The following is a 21,812-nucleotide window of genomic DNA, read 5'->3' as shown; positions in this document are numbered from 1 at the left end:
TTACTTGAGGAAGACTAACAACTTTCTTAGCGTCCAGTCAGATGAATCCAGAACAAGTGGGTTGTGCATCTCTACCAGCAGTTGGAGACGGAGCAAACTGACATCACAGTGTGTGTGTGTGTGTGTGTGTGTGTGTGTGTGTATATATATATATATATATATATATGTATGAACTCAACTCGCGCTCAGCTTCCTGCACCAGTTGCCTTTCAGCCGCTTAAGCAGCTAAGTCCACGTTGGCTGAAAAACCAGCTACCGGACCAAGGCACTCATCTGAGGGACCACGGAAATCCCCTCAGGAATTCTCAACTGGGGAGGGACCTTTTGGTCTCACTGCAGGAGTGCGGGAAATATCCTTAATTCTTTTACAAAATGAAGCTATCCCCAGTAGGGAGATGCACGTCCACCATCTCCTGGAGACAGAGAATACTGGCAGGCTGATGTCACTGCAGGGGCTGAAAGGCAACTGGTGCAGGAAGCTGAGCACGACGGTGATGGCATGTGCCCTCTCCCCCTGCAGCCAGAGACCATCTCTGTACACAGCCAGGTAAGGCTGAGCTCAGGTAAGTTTAAAAAAAAAAAATATATATATATATATATTTACAGAGACATAAAAAGAGGCTTTTGAAGCGTAGGGCCGCCTCCTTTTTTCCCAGTCTCCATGCTCAGAGTGCCATTCTGACGTTCGTCCTGCTCTGTGGGAGATTGAGGGATGTGGGCAGCCTGGCGGGTTGAGCAGCCTCTGTAGGCTAGGCCCTGCTCTGAGGCTTTTTCTCTGTGCACTACATGGTAGGCCGCAACTGCATTTTACGCACTTAGGCTGCCCTCTACAGGATTGTCTGTTCTGCATGTGTGTCTAGCTGTACATCCAGGTTGTGTGTCCAGATTTTGGACGCTTAGTCGGGCCTTATATTCCGTGCGTCTAAGTTAAGTGGCGCCTTAAGTGGCCGCATGCTTACCTGTGTGCCCAAGTTACATTGTGCGCTTAAATATGGAGCTAAGTATTGGGACGCCTAAGTTTTAGGCCACCTAAATTTTGAACACCTAGGTTGGACGTCTAGTGTTTTTGGACGTACAACCCCCCCCCCCCCCCCCCCCAAAAAAAAAAACAATCAGCTAGATGCACATCTCCGGCTGCTGCTTAAGCATCCTGTCGGCCATAATGGTTCCTATGCCTAAAAAACCTAAGTGCCTTTCTCTTTGCACTGCCTATCATATTTGGTCATCTCAGCCAGGCGTGCTCGCTAACTTGTGCCAGTGCTGTTTGGAGGTTCAGGGAGAATTGTCGACTTCTGATTTCACTAAGCCTGGTTCTTTCCAGCTAGATATAGGCCTGGGTACAGACGGCTCAGGTGGAGTGCCTGATTTTGGAACTGGGTTTGTTTTGACATGAGACAGGGCAAAGTTTTCCTGCCAGAAGCATGCATTCAGAAGTTGATGACACAGCTCTGTCTGTTATTGAGCACTCTGCGCCCGATTGTATGGTCCTAGCTGCAAGTACTTGGCTTAAAGGTGACGACTATGGTAGTGGTCCCATGGGAGAGGGCACATATGTGTCCTCTTCAGTGCTCCCTGCTATCTAGGTGGAACCTGCAGTCTCAGGACTATTCGATTCAGTTCCTCCTGCCGATGGAAGTCTCCTCCCAACTGCAGTGGTGGCTGCAGGCGGATCATCTAAGGAAGGGAGGACTGGCTAGTCCTGACAACAGATGCGAGCCTCCTTGGTTGGGAGCTCACTGTCAGGAGCTGATGGTGCAAGGGTGCTAGAGTACAGAGGAGTCTCTTTGGAACATCAATCGTCTGGAAGCCAGGGCGGTCCGATTGGCATGTTTGCAGTTCAGCAATAGGCTGGAGGGTGGATCGGTCTGGATAATGTCAGACAGTGAAACCACGGTGGCTTACATCAATCAGCAGGGAGGAACCAAAAGCCAGCAAATGTCTTAGAAAATAGATTAGCTTATGGAATGGGCAGAAATGCATTTGCAGATGATTAGAGCCTCACACATAGCAGGAAAAGACAATGTAAAAGCAGACTTTCTCAGCAGGGAGAATCTGGACCCAGGAGAGTGGGCATTGTCAGACGAGGCATTTCAGCTGATTCTGGATCGCTGGGGTCCCCCATTCCTAGACCTCCTGGTGATTTTTTGCAATGTGAAAATTCCGCGATTCTTCAGTTGCAGGTGAGGTCTGAAGTCACTGGGGATCGATGCCCTTGTGCAGGAGTGGTTGGAAGATGTGTGCTATATGCTTTTCTTCCATGACCCATGTTGAGCAGATTGATCCGAAAGATTGAGTGCCATAAAGGGGTGATGCTCTTGGTTGCTCCAGATTGGCCCTGGAGGCCATGGTATGAGGACTTGTGGCAGCTCCTGGGGGTCTCTCCCCTTCAGCTTCCGGCACACAGGAACCTGCTAAGTCAGGGTCCAGTTCTTCACGAAGATCTGACTGTGTTTTGTCTTATGGTATGGCCCTTGAGAAGGCGCGATTGCTGAAACGTGGATACTCTGTAACAATGATTTCCACTTTGCTTAGGGCTAGAAAGTTTCCACTTCCCTTGGCCTGTATGCGAGTTTGGTGAGCATTTGAGGCCTGCTGTGAGGATCGAGGCTCTCTTCCTCATTCGGCAAAGATCCAGTTCCTTTTGGAATTTTTGCAGGATGGCTTGAATAAAGGGATGGCTTTTAATTCCTTAAAAGTACAAGTAGTGGCTCTTGCCTGTTTCAGAGGTCAGGTGAATGGTGGTTCTTTGTTGGCTCATCCTGATGCGTATATTATTAAGCTATGCTGGGTTTACCACAGGTATTTCCATTAATAAGTTCACAAATAATATACCCATGTTTACAATTAAATATTTAAAATTTTATTCCTTATGATATTTAAAACACATAAAACATACCCTATTATGTCAAAACATTCATACCTCATTCATTCATCTAAACATCATACCATACACAATGTTAAAATTCACAATACATCACTATTTCACTTTAACAGCCAGTGCACAAATATTACAAAAATATTGCAACAATGTAAACAATTTATTTCACAAACACTTTTGTAACAATTATTACTATTCTTTAATGTTAATGTTCCCTAAACTCATCCTATTTCATGTAACTTTCAATTAACTGCTTGTTAAACAGATATCCCTTGATATCCCTTGATATCTGTTTAACAAGCAGTTAATTGAAAGTTACATGAAATAGGATGAGTTACATGAAATAGGATGAGTTTAAAGAATAGTAATAATTGTTACAAAAGTGTTTGTGAAATAAATTGTTTACATTGTAATTAGGGATTGTTGCAATATTTTTGAATTATTTGTGCACTGGCTGTTAAAGTGAAATAGTGATGTATTATGAATTTTAACATATTGTGTATGGTATGATGTTTAGATGAATGAATGAGGTATGAATGTTTTGACATAATAGGGTATGTTTTATGTGTTTTAAATATCATAAGGAATAAAATTTGAAATATTTAATTGTAAACACGGGTATATTATTTGTGAACTCATCCTGATGCGGCCAGTTTCCTGAAAGGAGTGAAACAACTTCGTCCTCCCTTGTAGTTTCCAGTACCCTTATGGAGTCTAAATTTGGTCTTGGATTTCATAGCAGGTCCTACGTTTAGACAGATGCATGGTCTGTCCTTGCAGTTACTGACCTTGAAAACGGTGTTTATTTATTTATTTATTTATTGTTTTTTATATACCTGTCTTCTTGCATTAGATGCAAATCAAATCGGTTTACATTGAAACAATTAAACTTGCTTGAAAGCATTACATGTAACAAAGAACTAGGGATGTGAATCGTTTTTGAACGATTAAAATTATCGTCCGATAATTTTAAAATCATTCTAAACCGTTAGAGTACACGATACAATACAAATGCCCACGATTTATCGTCAGGAGCATTTATATTGTATCGTTAAATAGGGCACGGGAATTATTTGGGGGAGGGTGGGAAAACCGGCACACCAACACAACCTCTAAACCCACCGCGACCTTTTAAAACAAATTCCTTACACTCCCCCACCCTCCCGAACCCCCCCAAAATGTTAAATTACCTGGTGGTCCAGTTGGGGGGGGGGGGGGTCCCCGGCGCGATCTCCCGCTCTCGGGCCATCGGCGCCATTTTGGCTACCACTGATAAAAAGGCGCCGATGGCCCGAAAAAAAAAACCCACCCCGACCCTTTTCAAATTACCCCTTTGCTTCTCCCACCCTCCCGACCCCCCCAAAAACCTTTTAGATGTACCTGGTGGTCTAGCGGGGGGTCCAGGAGCCATCCCTTCAATCGTGCCGGTGCTGGAGGTTTCAAAATGGCGCCGATCGCCTTTGCCCTTAACTTGTCACAGGGAGCGACCGTCGCTCCCTGTGACAAGGTAAGGGCAAAGGCGATCGGCGCCATTTTGAAACCTCCAGCACCGGCACGATTGAAGGGATGGCTCCTGGACCCCCCGCTAGACCACCAGGTACATCTAAAAGGTTTTTGGGGGGGTCGGGAGGGTGGGAGAAGCAAAGGGGTAATTTGAAAAGGGTCGGGGTGGGTTTTTTTTTCGGGCCATCGGCGCCTTTTTATCAGTGGTAGCCAAAATGGCGCCGATGGCCCGAGAGCGGGAGATCGCGCCGGGGACCCCCCCCCCCCCCCCCACTGGACCACCAGGTAATTTAACATTCCCTGTACGTACCAGGATCAGTCCAGGACACCTGGGTTGTGACTCCGCACCAGTAGATGGAGACAGACTAAAACTTGTGGGCGGAGCATATATGCCCCTGTGCCAGTCACAGCCCCTCAGTCTTACTCTGTCTCCAGTAGGTGGTGCAGGTCAGGTCACAGCTCCTTCCTGCCCTGGTTCTGGTACTCCGTCAGGGTCGGTTCTTTCTTTTTCTTGGTTTTAGGCCAGTTTAGTGTTTTTAATTGGGATTTTGATTTTTGTTAAATTGTCCCTGAGGTCCCGTCCGCCCTGTCTCCCAGGGGGGTTGTGAGGTCCTGAGGGGACTACCCCCCCCTGGTTGAGGCCGCTGCTAGGGTCGAGGACCCGGCTTTCCCAGTAGCAGCGTCAGGGGTGACACCGGGGAGCCCGGTTCACTCACCCCTGCTGGACTAGGGCTCCAGGACCGTGGACAGCGACAAGCGTTGTTTGTAAAAAAAAAAAAAAAAATGTTTTACTTTTGTTTTCGGTTCTCTCTGGCTTCAGCTCTCTGCTGCTTTGCGTCACCGCTCCGTGGGGTCTCCGGGGGGGGCGCCGCTGGCAGGGGGAGGCCGGGGGGGGCCGGTTTCGCTAAATTTAATTTTTCTCCCGTTGCGCTCTTCGCCGCGGCTCGTCGGCATGCCTCGTGGCTCGGCCTGTAGGGCCTGCGGCTCGGCGCGCGCGCGCGGCTTTACCGCGGTGCTCTGTGTGCGGCCTGCTTCCCGGGCAGAGAGGGGTCATCCGGGGCACCTCGGGGGGCTCGATCCCGCAGTGCACGATCGCCGCCGCGCAGGGGGGGGGCTCGGCAGAGCGGCCCCAAGACTTTTTCCCGCTGAGCGCGGGAGTGGCGGCCATTTTGGCCTCGGACCGTGAAATGGCGCGGGAAACGACAGGAGCCTCTGGCCTGCCTCCAGCGCTTTCTCCTCAGCGGATTGATACAGGGGGGGTCCCCTCGGGGGACCCTTGGTCCCCGGGGGTTTCAGAGAATGATTCTTCAGCCTCGGGGTCCTGTTCGGAGGATTTGGCGCTGTTGTTGCGCAAAGTCCTAAAGTGTAAGCGCAGTAAGCGCGGCCGGGGGGGACCCCGCAAGGCCCCCCCCAGGGAAGACGTCATGCAATCCTAAGGGCGCTGCGGAGGGGTCCCAGGGCCCTTCCCAAAGTACGCGGCTTCCTCGTGGCGTCCCACAGGAAGCCGATTCCCCCCCTGGGGTGGACTCTGATTCCCCTGAGAAGCCCCTGAAAGGGGCCGACGGAGATGGGACGGACGAATCCGCTCAGCCAGGCGCCGGAAAGGGATCCCAAGCAGTGGAAGGTGATGATCCCAAGGTGGTCCGGCTCTTCTGCAGGGAGGAACTGCCACCCTTAATTCCGGCCATTCTCCAGGAGCTGGGAATAGAAGCTCCTCCGGTGGTAGTCCGTCAGGAAGCAAACATGGATCCGGTCCTGTTAGGTCTCTCGGGTCCGGCAGTGGCTTTCCCGTTTCATTTCTCCTCGACGAATATTCTGTCCCGGGAATGGGACACCCCGGAGTTAGGTTTGAAGGTCAGTAAGGCCATGGACAAGCTGTACCCGCTTCCGGAGGATGCGCTGGACCTTCTCATATTCCCCAAGGTGGACACAGCGGTCTTCGCGGTAACAAAGAGATCTACCATTCCGGTCACGGACGCGGCAGCTCTCAAGGACCTTCAGGACAGGAAGCTGGAAGTGCAGCTCAAGAAGATTTCGAGGTTTCCGCGCTGGGAGTGCAGGCCGCCATCTGCACGAATTTCGCTATGCGGGCCAGTCTGCGCTGGGCCCAGGTTCTTCAAGCCAATGCGGATTTATCCGCAGACGAGGCAGCGCAGGCAGATCGTTTGGAAGCTGCAATAGCATATGGCGCGGATGCGCTGCACGATTTGCTGCTCACGTCGGCTAGGTCCATGGTAGCGGCTGTCTCGGCACGCCGACTTTTGTGGTTGCGCAACTGGGCGGCGGATGGTTCTTCCAAGGCTCATTTCAGGGCACTACCATTCAAGGGAATTTGCTGTTTGGCAAGGAATTGGACGAGTTAATGATTTCCCGGGGGGAAAACAGGGCCTTCTAGCTTCCCGAGGATAGATCCTGGGCGAGGTCCTCGTTTTTCGGCCAGATCTCGTTTTCGGGGTCCCAGGAGGTCGCGTCCTCAAAGGTCGTCCGGGCGCTCGTATAGGTCTTCCTCCTCCCGTACTCCGCAGTGGCAGCAACAGTCTCTTCGAGGTAGGCGCTTCGGTAGACAAGGAGGTGCTCTGGCAATCACGGCGCCCAAGTCTTCGCAATGAAAGGGGGTCGGCCCATCTCTCGCCGCAGCCTCGGCACGCCGTTCCCAACGGCGGGGCACGGTTGATGTCATTACGAGAGATGGGCCGGTGTAACGTCGGACCAGTGGGTCCTCACGGTCATAGGGCTCGGCTACGCGTTAGATTTTGCTCATACCCCAGCGGCCAAGTTCCTTGTCTCGCCTTGCAAAGCTCCCGAGAAGAAGGCGGCGGTGCTCGACACCATCCAACGCTTAGAAGGCTTGGAAGCTATTTCCCCAGTCCCGGTCAGCCAACACGGCAAGGGCCGTTGCTCCATCTACTGCATCGTCCCAAGGAAAGACGGCACGTCCAGACCCATTCTGGATCTCAAGGGGTGAACCGATGCCTTCGGGTTCCTCACTTCAAAATGGAGGCGATTCGTTCAGTCATCGCTGCGGTAAGGCCCGGCGAGTTCCTAGCCTCCCGGGATCTCACGGAGGCATATCTTCACATAGGCATTCTTCCATCGTTCCAACGCTTCCTCAGGTTCTGCGTTCTAGGGCGGCATTACCAGTTCCGAGCGCTCCCGTTCGGGCTCGCGACGGCCCCACGTACATTCTCGAAGGTGATGGTTGTGGTGGCGGCGCAGCTGCGCCGAGAAGGTCTCCTGGTCCATCCTTACCCGGACGATTGGTTGATTCGGGCAAAGTCCGAGGATCAGTGTCGGATGGCGGTAGCCAGGGTCCTCCACCTTCTGCAGTCCCTAGGATGGGTGGTCAACTACAGCAAGAGTCATCTGACACCCGCGCGGACCTTGGAATATCTGGGAGCTCTTTCGACACGAAGCAGGGCAAGGTGTTCCTGTCACACGAACGGAGGTGCAAACTGCAAGCTCAAGTACGTCGCTTATTGTCTCTCCGCCAACCGCGGGTCTGCGACTACCTTACGGTCCTAGGGTCTATGGCTTCAACGCTGGCACTGGTTCCCGGGGCATTCGCTCATCTGCGTCCATTACAGTCATCCTTACTATCCCGCTGGAAGCCGGTCTCGGAGGAATTCCATCTACCGCTTCAACTCAAGGGACACGCGAGGTCCATCTACCACTTCCACTCAAGGGACACGCGAGGTCCAGCCTGCTGGTACATCCCAGGTGTCCTGGTGGCTGGATCCCAAGCATCTGTCATCCGGGGTCTCTCTTCAGGTGCCCAACTGGACAGTGGTGACCACAGATGCCAGCCTCTTCGGTTGGGGAGCGGTCTGCCTGGGGAGCTCGGTCCAAGGCCTATGGTCCGTGTCGCAAGCCCAGTGGTCTATCAATCGCCTAGAGACCAGAGCGGTCCGTCTGGCCCTGCAAGCCTTCCTGCCGTTGCGGCGGGGGAAGGCAGTTCGAGTGTTGCGACCACAGGGGCATACATCAACCGCCAGGGTGGGACAAGGAGCCCCCAGGTGGCGGAGGAGGCTCAGCGCTTGATGGCCTGGTCGGAGCTACATCTCAGCAACATAGCAGCGTCTCACATTGTGGGAGTCGACAACGTGCAGACGGAGTTTCTCAGCCGTCATCGTCTGGATCCCGGAGAGTGGGAGTTGAGGGACGAAGCTTTCTGCTCATTTGCAAAACGTGGGGGGTTCCCCACATGGATCTGATGGCCACGTGGCACAACGCGAAGGCCCCGCGATTTTACAGTCAATGTCGAGAACGGGGGGCAGAAGGCGTCGATGCGTTGGTGCTTCCCTGGCCGACGGATGTGCTGCTCTACGTGTTTCCCCCGTGGCCGATGATCGGCATGATTCTACGGCGCATAGAATTGCACCCGGCCAAGGTAGTCTTGGTGGCACCGGAGTGGCCGCGCCGGCCGTGGTTCGCAGACCTCGCCCAGCTGGCGGTAACGGCGCCCCTTCGGTTTCACGGAATGGCGGGCCTGCTCCTTCAGGGCCCCGTCTGGCATATGTCCGTGTCTGGGTGGTCTTTGAGGACTGGTGCGTGCAGCGTGGGGTGGTCTCCACCTCGGCTTCCGTCTCCGACATTCTGGCGTTCCTCCAGGCTGGTCTGGCCATAGGCCTGGCGTGCAGTTCCCTTGGCGTGCAGTTCCCTTCGGGTTCAAGTGGCAGCGCTCGGTTGTTTGCGGGGTACGGTCCGTGGTACGTCCCTAGCGCTCCACCCGGACATTGCTCGCTTCCTCCGGGGTGCCAAACGCCTTCGTCCTCCCTTGCGTCTTCCTTGTCCGGCTTGGAACCTCAACTGGGTTCTCTCCTCCCTATGCACGGCGCCTATTGAGCTTTTGAAACGCGCGACTCTTAAGGATCTCACTCTTAAGACGGCGTTCTTGGTAGCGATCGCCTCAGCACGGCGTGTTTCCGAGTTGCAGGCCCGGTCCTGTAGTGAACCCCTTTTGCGTATTTCCGATTCCGGAGTTTCTTTGCGCACAGTTCCTTCCTTCCTACCGAAAGTGGTGTCGTCTTTTCATATGAATCAATCGGTGGAACTGCCCGCTTTGGCGGGCGGGGAGTTCTCTGTTCCGGAAGCGAGAGAATTGCGGAAGCTTGACGTGCGGAGGTCCCTCCTCCGATATCTGGAGGTCAGTAATCCTTTTCGGGTCACGGATCATCTGTTTGTCCTGTTCTCTGGTCCTAAGAAAGGGGTGCGGGGAAAACCGCTTCCCGTGGGCCTGAGGGCTCGCTCGACTCGTGCGCAGGCGGCATCTTGAGCGGAGGCTTCTCTGGTATCGCCTCAAGAGATTTGCGGGGCGGCTACCTGGAAGTCGTTACATACCTTTATCAGGCATTACCGGTTGGATGTCCGGGCTACCGATCCCGGGGGATTTGGAGAGAGGGTACTCCGAGCGGGACTCTCTGCTTCCCACCCTCGGTAATTTAGCTCTGGTACATCCCAGGTGTCCTGGACTGATCCTGGTACGTACAGGGAAAGGAAAATTAGTTTCTTACCTGATAATTTTCGTTCCTGTAGTACCAAGGATCAGTCCAGGATCCCGCCCGCAGTGCTACGCTGAAGTAATGGAGAGTCCGCTCTTTGTTCTGAATTATTTTGTTCCGCTTGTTTAACTCTCTCGGTTGGAGAGTCTGTTTCCAGGAGGGGTGTTTCCCCGTTCTCTTAGCGGTTTCTAGCTAGTTTAGTTCTCTGGTTGTGTTCTACTTTGACATTACGTATGACTGAGGGGCTGTGACTGGCACAGGGGCATATATGCTCCGCCCACAAGTTTTAGTCTGTCTCCATCTACTGGTGCGGAGTCACAACCCAGGTGTCCTGGACTGATCCTTGGTACTACAGGAACGAAAATTATCAGGTAAGAAACTAATTTTCCTTTTTTTTTTGGGGAGGGGGGCGGTCGGTGGGGTTTTGTTTATCTGCTCAGGCCTCACTAAAAATTTAACAATGTGAATTGGAATCGGAACGATTCCAATTCACAATCTCTAACGATCCGATTTTTCCCTCCCACCATCCGAACCTGATCGTTAAGACGATCGGGCACACGATTCACATCTCTACAAAGAACATATAACATAAAAATCTGTAGGAACAATAATAAAATATGGAGTTTGAAGTATTCATCTTAAACAGATGCCTTGCAGAAAACCAATGAGGAATTAAAAGATAAAAATTAAATAACGGATGTATCGAGAGAAATAGGGCTTGGGAGCAATGAGAGGATAATTAGAAGGGAGGAAGTGGGGGTGAAAGGGAAGGGGGGGGGAAAAAGAAAAACAGAGGGACCAGAGAGGTGGATAAAAAAGGAGGGATTAGAAGGAGGAATTATACAAGAAGAACAAACAAATCATGTTTGCCAAGGTAAGTCTACTGTAAGTAATCAGGGAAATGCTAGACTAAATAGCCAAGTTTTCAGTTTTTTCTTGAAGGATTGCTGGCAGGGATCCTGTCTAAGGTCTGGTGGAAGTGAGTTCCAATGAGAAGGACCTGCCGTGGAAAGAGCCCTATTTCTTAGTGGAGTTTTGGCTTGAGGGACAAAAAGGGAGCCTTGATAAGCTTTTCTTATCGGTCTCTTTGATTTGTTGGTGCGAAACTGAAAGGTAAGATCAATTGAAGCTAAGTTGTTTAAGGATTTGTGTATGATGGTCATGGCTTTGTAGAGGACTCTGTATTTAATCGGAAGCCAGTGAAGCTTGTAGAGAATGGGTGTGACGTGGTCTCTCTTATTCGAGTTGGTCAGGATCCTGGCTGCTGAATTCAGTAACATTTGTAGTGGCTTGATGGAGTTGGCTGGAAGACCAAGTAACAAAGCGTTACAATAGTCAACTTTGGAGAGCATGATTGATTGAAGGACTAAGCGGAAATCGTGTGAGTGCAAAAGGGGTTTTAGCCTTTTCAGAACTTGTAATTTGAAAAAGTATTCTTTAGTTGTGTTATTTACAAATCTTTTGAGGTTCAGATGATTGTCCAAAAGCACGCCTAGATCTCTTACGTGGGAAGTATTTTTGAGGTTGTCCAGGATAGTTGCAAGAGGATTAAGATTAGAGGAAATGTCTTTTTGTGTTTGACCAATTATAATGGTAGATGTCTCTCTAGGAATGAAGTTGTCATCCTGGGAGATGATGAGGTATTCTGTTTTTTGCTTGTTGATGACAAGGTTAAGTTTGGTAAGGAGCGATCTGATTTCCTGAAAGCATTATTCCCAGAAAATTAAAGTATTTTGAAGGGACTTCCTTATAGGGATGAGAATTTGTATGTCATCTGCATATACAAAGTGCTTGATTTTCAGCTTAGATAGCAATTATTGTGGCAGTTTGTTCTGTGTTGAGTTTCCGAGCTGCAGGCCTTGTCTTGTTGAGAGTCCTTCCTCCAGGTGACTCCAGGGGCAATACAGCAGCATACTGTTCCTTCCTTTTTACCGAAGGTGGTCACTGAATTTCACTTGAATCAGTACATCTCCCTGCTGTCTCTGATCAGAGAGTGAGATGTAGAGGAGTTTCAACTGTTGCGACCCTTGGATGTTAAGCGACATATCATCTTCTATCTGGAGGTTACTGAGACTTTGCGGAATACAGATTGCCTGTTTGTACTTCACGGCAGTACTAAACAAGGAGAACTGGCCTTGCGGGCTACAAGAACCTGCTGGATTAAGGAGGTAGGCATGGCAGCATTTGTTGATGCTGGCAAGCTGTTACCTAGTCAGGTTAGGGCTCATTCCACTAGGGTTCAGGCAGTGTCGTGGGCGGAAGTTATGCTGCTGTCTTCCGTTGACATTTGCCAAGCTGCGACATGGTCCTCCCTACATACCTTTTCCAGGTTTTATAATCGGGATGTGCAGGCTCGGGAAGACGCAGCCTTTGCATGTGCAGTTTTGACTGGACCGTGGGCAGCCTCCCGCCCTATTCAGGAGTAGCTTGGGTACATCCCACTTGTATGTATATATGTATGTATGAAACTTTTCTATTCCGTCGTTTAGTAGTATACCATCACAACGGTTTACAGATAGGCACATAAGTCTGGTTAGGATTATAAATTAGCTAGTAGGTGTTCTGGATTCATCTGACTGGACGCTAAGAAATGAGAAATTGCTACTTACCTGATACTTTCCTTTTCATTAGGACAGTCAGATGAATCCAACTTCCCTCCCTTGGCTGCCGAATGTTTATAGTGTGGTCCTCTTGTGTGGCTAATTATTACAGGGATTACTGGTAAGTGTTAGACCAGTCCCTAGACTCATGTTATTACATTCTTATCTGAGCTCAGTGTTGCCTTTTGGCCAAGTATTGAATTGGTTATGTGTTTTTAATCAAGTATTTTGTTAGTCTGTCCTCAGGCTGATGTCACTGCAGGGGTGTATATACTGTGACGTCTGTTTGCTCCGTCTCCATCTGCTGGTAGAGGTGCATTACCCTCTTGTTCTGGATTCATCTGACTGTCCTAAAGAAAAGGAAATTATCAGGTAAGTAGTAATTTCTCATTACCTGTGATACTCAAGTCCATTGAGTATCACAGGTACTGTTGGTGATTTTGCCATGTGATCCCTACTTCCCTTGGACCTTGTAACTGATCCTTTCCCTTTCACAGACATAAAGGCTCTAGCTCTGATGGTATAATCAGTAGAAGACAGTAAGCATGGGTACTAAGTGAGTCTCTTCTTACAGACACCACAATGAATTTGCCCCGTCTGGGCTGCCTCAGATGAGGCAGGGCTAATGCTGATGAATTGATTGAGTCCCTGTGCTCATTGTATTCTGTTGAGATTATCACTAGAGCCCTGATGTCTACAAGGAGGGAATCAGAGGTTTGCTAGTGTGAGGGGAGAGATTGTGGAAAGGGGAATGGAGGTTTGCCATGGGTGGATGTAAGGGAAATTAGATTTCAGTTTGGGACTTGAGGTCCACAGGGTGCTAGGCAGAAACTTTGCCGTCTCAGATTTTTTTGATGCTGTAGGCACAGGTATAATAGCCCTGGGTGTAAATTCGAGTCTGCTGAAGCCATATTATTCCACTTGTCAGAATTCGTGCCGGCTTTTGGGTAAGGTGTACTGGGCAATCTCCTGGGATGTAATGAGTTGAGGGGTGCCTTGGGCAGTGCCAGCAACATCCATTATACTGAAGAGCGGGCAGGATACCAATGGCATGTCAATTTTCCACCTGGGGCGCCATATGCCCTAGATCTGGCCCTGGTCAAAATTATAGTTTTTGATGTGGTGTGGTAGATGGAGCAGAGATTTTTGCAGTGTTGGGGAATTTTTTTTATTAAGTTCTGAAATTGGACTTGTAGTATGTAGTGATTCAAGTGAAGAAGGCTAAGCAGGGAGAGCATTTGTTCAAGTCAATGTCTCATCATTAGAAGGAGATAATCAGAATGATCATCCTATTCAATCTGATAAAATAAAACAGTACTAGAGACACCTATTGCATTAACATTTATTTTTATATTTTAGCTTTCAGAGGCCTTTATTAGTCCTTATCGACAGGAACATAGATTTGGCAACTCCTTTACACCACACATGGACATACCAGGCCTTGGTACATGATGTTCTGGTAAGAAACATTTATAATAATAATTTTCCATTGATAACCAGGCTAGGTTAACCATGACATGTAGGTGATATCATCCAGCGAAACTTAACAAACTTGTACCTCCAAACTATAGAGCTTTGAGCTCTACTGAGTATGTGAGGGAGGTCTGCTTGAACAACCTTGGTCATTTTTTGAAGCACAGACATATATTTCATCTCTTCTCTGTTTTTTCACTTCAGACTTACCTTTTTGATCAGAAATTATTTTCTGCCTTGTCTTGCTGCTTCTGTAGCTCCAGGAAAGCAATTTCTTAACGTCCAGTCAGATGAATCCAGAACAATTGGGTTATGCATTCCTACCAGCAAATGGAGACGAGCAAACTGGCATCACAGTATATACACCCCTGCAGTTACATCAGCCTGCCAGTATTCTCCGTCTCTAGCAGATGGTGGACATGCATCTCCCCACTGGGGATTGCTTTATTTTCAAGAAAAGGAGAATTAAGGAAAGAAAATTTGCCCGGCTCTTCTTTGGTGATACCAAATGGTCCCTACCCCAGTTGAGAATTCCTGAGGTGATTTCTGTGGTCCATCAGATGTGTGCCTTGGTCCGGTAGCTGGTTTCAGCTGGCATGGACTTATCTGCTTGAGCAGCTGAAAAACAGCAGATGCAGGAAGCAGAGCGCAGCGGTGACTGCACATGCCCTGTCCCCCCACAGCTGGAGACCGTCTCTGGGTTCAGCCAGGTAAGGCTGAGCTCCGGTAAGTTAAAAAAAAAAACCAAAAACAAAAAAAAACCAGAGACTTAGCAGGAATTTTTTTGTTATAGGGCTTCCTGTTCCCCCGATCTCCATGCTCAGACTGCCGGTCCGACATTCATTCCGCTTCGTGGGAGGTAGAGGGATGTGGGCAGCCTGGCAGGTTGAGCAGCCTCCTTAGGCTAGGCCCCGCTCGAGGCTTTTCGCTGCTTGCCTTGTGGTAGGCTGCAACAGATTTTTGTGCACTTTCTGAGGCTGCCCTCTACAGGCTTGTCGGTCCAGCGTGTGTCTCACTGTGCATCCAGGTTGTGCACTCAGTTTTTGGGCACACAGTAGGGCCTTGTAGTCTGAGCGCCCACATTAAGCGATGCGTGGTGGCCATGCACTTGCCTCTGTGCGCAAGTTTTACTGTGTGCTTGTTTTTTGTGCGCACAATTTTTGGACACCTAGTTGAGCGCCTATCTAAAATTAAAAAACAAACAGACACGCCACCGCTCAGAGCATTGTCAGCCATAGTGTCGCCTGTGCCTATGAAACCTAAGCGTCTTTCTCTTTGCACTGCCTGTCATATTCGGGTATCTCAGCTAGGAGTAACTGCTGATTTGTGACAGCGCTGTTTGGAGGCTTAGGGTGAATTAGCTTCCTCTGATTTCACTAAGCCTAGTTCTTCCCAGCCGGAGGTGGGTCCTGGGTAAAGCTGACTCATGTGGGGTGCCTGATTTTGGAACTCCCCTAACTGGTACATCATCAGGGGAAGGTAGCTCAGTGAGTACAACATGGAAATTACCTTGAAAGTCACCAAGTGACTCTCTTCCGGTGACTTGGCACGATCAGCCAATTGTCCAAATATTGTGGCACTAGGATTCCATCCTTTCTCAACTCTGTTGCAACTACCACCATTACCTTGGAGAAGGTCCTGGGATGCTTCTAATTTTTCATGGGTAGAATTTTTCCCAGGGGTTGCAATTCTTTCTTCAGGTGCAGTCCTCGGCTCTATCCCATGCCCCTAGAGCAAAGGCGAAGGTGGGAACCTTGCTTGGATCTTCTGTAAGAGCCGATGTGCTCCTAGAGTGGCAGCAGGTCCTCTGGATGGCACAGATGTTGATGCCGATCCTGCCTTTCTTGAGGATAGTGATATTCCCCCTAGATTAGAGCCGTATAGAACTATGTTGCTGTTCTTTCATAGAGATAAACTGCCAGCTCTGATTTCCCAGACCTTGAAAATGCTTGGCGTTCCTGGGGCAAATTCAGTGTCTGAGCCAAAGAGAAATCCCATTTTGGATTCCTTGCATAAAGCCTCTTGCTTTCTTCCTGTGATGGAGGTCATTTAAGAATTGATTGATCTTGAGTGGGGTGCCCCAGAGGATAATTTCAAATGGGGTTGGATTTTGGAAGGCCTGTACCCTCTGGATTCAGTGGCAAGAGAGCACTTACGTTTTCCGAAGGTAGATGCACTTGTATGTGCACTCTCCAAGTGGACCACTATTCCTGTGGAAGAAGGAGCGGCCTTTATGGATGCTCATGATAGAAATGTCAAGACTATCCTTAAACAGGCATTTGAAGCAGTGGCAATGACCTTTCAGATCGCTTCTTGTTGTTTCTTGGTGGCTCGCTCTTGTTTGCTTCTCTCACAGGAAGTTGATGACTCTGGAGTGAATCTCAGAGCAGATATGGAACCAGTTTGCTGCCTTCTTGGCAGATGTGGGCTGTGATTTGGTCTGCACTTAAGCCGGAGGGGTGGCTTAGGTGATGGCCACCAGGCATTCAGTTCTGGTTGAGAAATTGGTCGGCAATTGCTACCTCCAAGGCTAATCTCACCAAATTACTCTTCAACGGCTCGCTCTTGTTTGTCAGTGAGTTGGAGAAACTGGGCAATAAGTGGGGCGAATCTCTGGTTCCTCGGTTGCCGGAAGATAAGAAGCAGGTACAGTGCTCCCGTGTGGTCATACTGGAGGATCCAAGTGTTTTTGACCCTATAGAGGAGTGACTTTTCAGAGGATTCAGCCTTTCGGTAGGTCTCAGTCCTTTCGTCTCTGACAACCTAGATGAGGCATAGGCTTGAGTGGTGGACCCTCCCAAATTTGCTGACTCACCCCCAGGAATAGGAGATAGGGGGTCGCCTTTCTCTCTCTTTTATCAGAGGTGGGTTGAGGTCACATCAGATCAGTGGGTCCTGGAGGTGATACGGGACGGATATGCGAGGAGTTTCGCAGGGTTGCTTGGGACGTGTTCATGAGTCTCCCTGCTACTCCCCGCAGAAGAGGCAGGAAGTAGAAGTTATTTTGGCAAGGCTCCTCAGTCTGAGGGCTGTGGTCCCGGTGCTCATGACTCAAGAAAATATGGGGCGATATTCCATTTATTTCATTGTGCGAGAGAAGGAAGGTTCTTTTCGTCCCATCCTGGATCTCAAAAATGTCAATCATCATCTGCGAGTGAAGCATTTTTGCATGGAGACATTGCGCTTGGTGATAATGGCCGTGTAGTTGGGGGAATTTCTGACCTCTCTGGATCTGTCCAAAGCATATCTCCATATTCCCATCCGACTAGAACAGCAGGACTTCCTGCAGGTCGCAGTCCTGGGACGCCACTTTCAATTTGGGCACTGCCTTTGATCTGGCCACTGCTCCCAGGACCTTCTCCAAGGTAATGGTGGTAGTTGCAGCAGAGTTGAGAAAGGTTGGAATCCTAGTACCACAATATTTGGACAATTGGCTGATCGTGCCAAGTCACCGGAAGAGAGTTGCCTGGTGACTTTCAAGGTAATTTCCGTGTTGTGGGAACTTGGCTGGGTGGTGAACCTAGCCAAGAGCAGTCTTCAGCCTACTCAATCGCTGGAATTCCTGGGGGTTCGGTTTGACACAAAGCTGGTGAAGGTGTTCCTACTGGAAGTTCGAATTCAGAAGTTACTAGCTCAACTCCATCTGCGCCTGACCATGTGATCTTACCTGCAGGTCCTTGGTCTAATGGCGGCGACCCTGGAAATGGTACTGTGGGTGCAGCGCTGCTTATTGTCTCAAGATTATTCGATTCGGCTCTACCTGCCAATGGAAGTCTCCTCCCAACTGCAGTGATGGCTGCATGTGGATCATTTAAGGCAGGGAGTTTCGCTATCCCCATTGGACTGGCTTGTACTAACAACGCATGCAAATCTTCTTGGTTGGGGAGCTGACTGTCAGGAGTTGACAGCGTAAGGGCGCTGGAATGCAGAAGAATCTCTAGAGCATCAATCAACTGGAAGCCAGGGCGGTCGGGTTGGCATGTTTTACAGTTCAGCGACAGGCTGAAGGGACGATCGGTCTGAATAACGTCAGCAATGCAATGACTGTGGCTTACATTAATTGGCTGAGAGGTACCAAGAGGCAACCAGTGTCGCAGGAAATAGCTCTGTTTATGGAATGGACAGAGGTACATCTCCAGATGATTTCAGACTCGCACATTGCGGGCAAAGACAATGTAAGAGCAGACTTTCTCAGCAGGGAGAGTCTGGACCCAGGAGAGTGGGTGTTGTCAGACGAGGCATTTCAGCTGATTCGGGATCACTGCAGTCTTCCGTTCCTGGACCTGTTGGCAACTTTGAGCAGTGCGAAAGTTCCACGATTCTTCAGCCGCAGAAAGATCCAAAGTCATTAGGGATTGATGCCCTCATGCAGGAGTGGCCGGAAGACAAATTGTTGTATGCCTTTCCTTCATGGCCTATGTTGGGCAAATTAATTCAAAGGATCGAATGCCACAGAGGGATGGTGCTTCTGGTCCCTCTAGACTAGCCCAGGAGACCGTGGTATGCAGATCTGCGAAGGCTCCTCGTGGATTCGCCTCTTTGAATTCTGAAGCACAGAAACCTGTTGCACCATGGCCCTGTTCTTCACGAAGATCCGACTCAATTTTGTCTTACAGTATGGTCCTTGAAAGGGCTCTCTTGCTGAAATGTGGATACTCTGTGGCGGTGATTTCCACCTTGCTAAGAGCTAGAAAGTTTTCTACCTCCTTGGCCTAATTGCAGGTTTGGAGAGTGTTTGAGACTTGGTGTGAGGATAAAGGTATTCTTCCTTTTGGAATTTTTGCAGGATGACTTGAATAAAGGCTTGGCCCTTAATTCCTTAAAGGTAAAAGTAGCTGCTGTCGCCTGTTTCAGGGGTCAAGTCATATGTAGGATCCTTGTCGATTCATCCTGTTGTGGCCTGCTTTCTGAAAGGAGTGAAACATCTTCATCCTCTTTTGCAGTTTCTGGTGCCTCTATGGAGTTGCAATTTGGTTTTGGATTTTTTTGGCAGGCCCTATGTTTAGAGCGCTAAGTACTCTGTCCTTGCGATTGCTGACCTTGAAAACAGTGTTCCTTGTGACAATTTGTTCTGCGCATAGATTTTCCGAACTGCAGGCCTTGTCTTGCCGGGAGCCATTTCTCTAGGTGACTCAAGGGGTAGTATAGCTGTGTACTGTTCCTTCATTTTTACTGAAGTAGTCTCTGACGTTCCCTTGAACCAGCCCATTTCCCTGCCATCTTTGGACAGAGAGAGAGATGTAGAGGAGTATCAATTGTTGCGGCCCTTTGATGTCAAGAGACATATTGTCAGATATTTGGGCCTTTGCATAAGTCGGCTCACCTGTTTGTCCTTCACGGCGGTAGCAGACTGGAAGAGCCAGCCTCGCTGGCTACAATTGCTTGCTGGATTAAGGAGGTAGTAACGGTTGCATACGTGGATACTGGAAAGCTGTTACCTGGTGAGGTTAGGGCTCATTCCATTCAGTCTCTGGCAGTGACATGGGCAGAATTTAGATTGTTGTTTTCCATCGTCATTTGCTGAGCTGTGACATGGTCCTCCTTACACACCTTTTCCAGGTATTATTGTCTGGTTGTTCAGGCCCGGGAGGATGCGGCCTTTGCGTTTGCGGTTTTGACTGGACTGCGGGCAGCTTCCTGCCCTATGAGGGAATAGCTTGGGTACATCCCACGTTCTGGATTCATCTGACTGGACACTAAGAATTGAGATATTACTACTGACCTGCTAATTTCCTTTTCTTTAGGACAGTCAGATGAATCCAGCTTCCCTCCTCCTGTATGCCTACATGTTACAGGGCTTACTGGTAAGTGTTACTTCAGTCCCTGAACTAGTGTTACATTCTTGTCTGAGCTCAGTGTTGCCCATTGACTGAGTATTGAAGTATTGATGAAACCGCAGGGGTGTATATACTGTGATGTCAGTTTGCTCCATGTACGTCTGCTGGTAGGAGTGCATAACCCACTTGTTCTGGATTCATGTGACTATCCTAAAGAAAAGGAAATTATCAGGTAAGTAGTAATTTCTCATTTTAAGGTGCTGCCAACAAAGAAGGGAAAGTGAAAGAACTGTTTTTCTCTCAAAATGTCAGGCCAGAAGAAAAAACTACTATGATGAGTGGTTTAAGAACTGCCCATGTGAAAAAATTGTCCCTCACCAACAGCTATCACAGCTTGGGACCAGATCATGACCAGAAAAACTGCGAACGGATAACTCAACGCTCGCAGCACTCCAGGGCCTTGTGCGTGGAAGAAATATGTAAATCTCTCAGGAGTCGCAGTAGATCTTCCTTTCACAGCGCACAGTTGTCTGCCTCCTTGGTAAAACCATTGAGTCGAAGTTGTACAAAAATTCCCCTATCTGCTCATGCTGAGATTGAGTTCAGTTGGCCATGCAGCGAGAAAACAAAAATGGTTTAATTGCATAAAACTGTCCCAACTGTGTTGAAGAAACAGAAACATTTCTAAGTGAGGTGTGTCTGCACCCGGATCATTGGAGCGTCCCTCTTTGGCGTCACCAATGCAAGTATTGACTCATTTGAAACTTGGTGTATTGAAGCACCAGAAGACTGATGCATCGACAAACGGCACACAGATGCACAATGCATCCATGATACCCAATACACTGATGCAAGTTGTACCGACTGAGTCAATGCATACTGATATAAATCATCACATCTCTGCTGATACAGTGATGCTTTCTCAAGGTTGTGCACTGGTGCACCCTGATGCAAGCACCTATTTTACTCCAAGATGCACCTGGACCATCCTTGTGCTTACAAACAGAGCACCATGTCAAGAAAAGCACATGGTCCTCTAGAACGCTCAAGCATTCTAGCTCTCCTTCTTGGTACCCAGTAGGGTTGCTCACTCAACAATATATTAGTCAGCCAAGATATGCAGGAGAAGGCATCTGGTTGCCCTTACCTCCTCCAATAATTAGAGTGTTAACACCTAGTTTGGTAGCAGAAGGTCTTCACCTAGAAATAGCAGATCCTGTATGTTCAATAGTTCCACTCTCCTCGAATAATCCACCTATAAAATACAGGACCTTGCACGAGTCTGTGAAGAAGATATCCCTCCAGGCTACAGAACATAGCAGTCTTATGACCAAAATGCAATGTTTATAAGGAGTTTTCTTTATTTTTCTCACAAAAGAGGCAGATGGAATGCCCTAGCCTCTCTTTCAACTCTCACTTCAGCAGTTCTACAGAAGGAGTCCCAAACTCACCTTTGGATACGCTTTCATCATTAGAAACCCAAATTAGAGGCTCTTTATTGACACACTTGATTGCAGCGGAGCCTAGTTGATCAGAGTTAATGGACCAAGTCGCTCCTCTGAAAGCTCAACCAGAGGAACCTCCTTCTTCTCCTTCGTTGTTGGAGTCTTGGTTGAATGAGCCCATAACTCTGGGATCAGATGAGGAATCTACTGGAATACTGTTGATCCTCTGCCAGATCTCCCAGAACACTCTTCTCCTCCAGATCATCTGATATGTTCCAAGTTGGTTGAAAAATTGGGAGCAGCACTGGGTATTCATATACGTAAGCTTAAAGACCCACAAACTTGGTCTACTTAAGATTCTGGGTATACCGGCTGATTCTTTCACCTTACCAGTTCATGGCATTCTCAAAGTATTGCTTATGAAATTATGAGAAACACTGATATGATGTCCCCCTATATCTAGGAAGCAAGATCTCCAGTTTCAAATCCAACTGTCTCCTGGCTTTGGTGTATTCATTCAAATTCCCCACTGGTTAAAGATCACAGACTTCTAGCCAATATTAGCAAAAAGGATATTTCAGAGTGCAATGCTTTCCACCCGCATTGTTATCCATCAGTTCTACATGGTGCAGTACATA

The 21,812-nt window shown here is 48.9% G+C and overlaps 1 protein-coding gene across 8 annotated transcripts in view; it reads left to right on the top strand.

The window, feature by feature from the left end:
* The window catches only part of SCFD1 (sec1 family domain containing 1), a 417,399-nt gene that overhangs the window by 123,256 nt on the left and 272,331 nt on the right, over positions 1-21,812 (top strand). For all 8 annotated transcript variants that reach the window (XM_029599000.1, XM_029598999.1, XM_029599003.1 and 5 more), the window contains one exon: positions 13,839-13,938. In XM_029599000.1, the coding sequence (XP_029454860.1) occupies positions 13,839-13,938 (100 nt within the window). The remainder of the gene's footprint in view (positions 1-13,838; positions 13,939-21,812) is intronic.

Source organism: Rhinatrema bivittatum, chromosome 4 (assembly GCF_901001135.1).
Source record: "Rhinatrema bivittatum chromosome 4, aRhiBiv1.1, whole genome shotgun sequence".
Lineage (NCBI taxonomy): Eukaryota > Metazoa > Chordata > Amphibia > Gymnophiona > Rhinatrematidae > Rhinatrema > Rhinatrema bivittatum.
The sequence above is the reverse complement of the archived record's forward strand: the minus strand, read 5'-3'. Positions and strand labels throughout refer to the sequence as shown.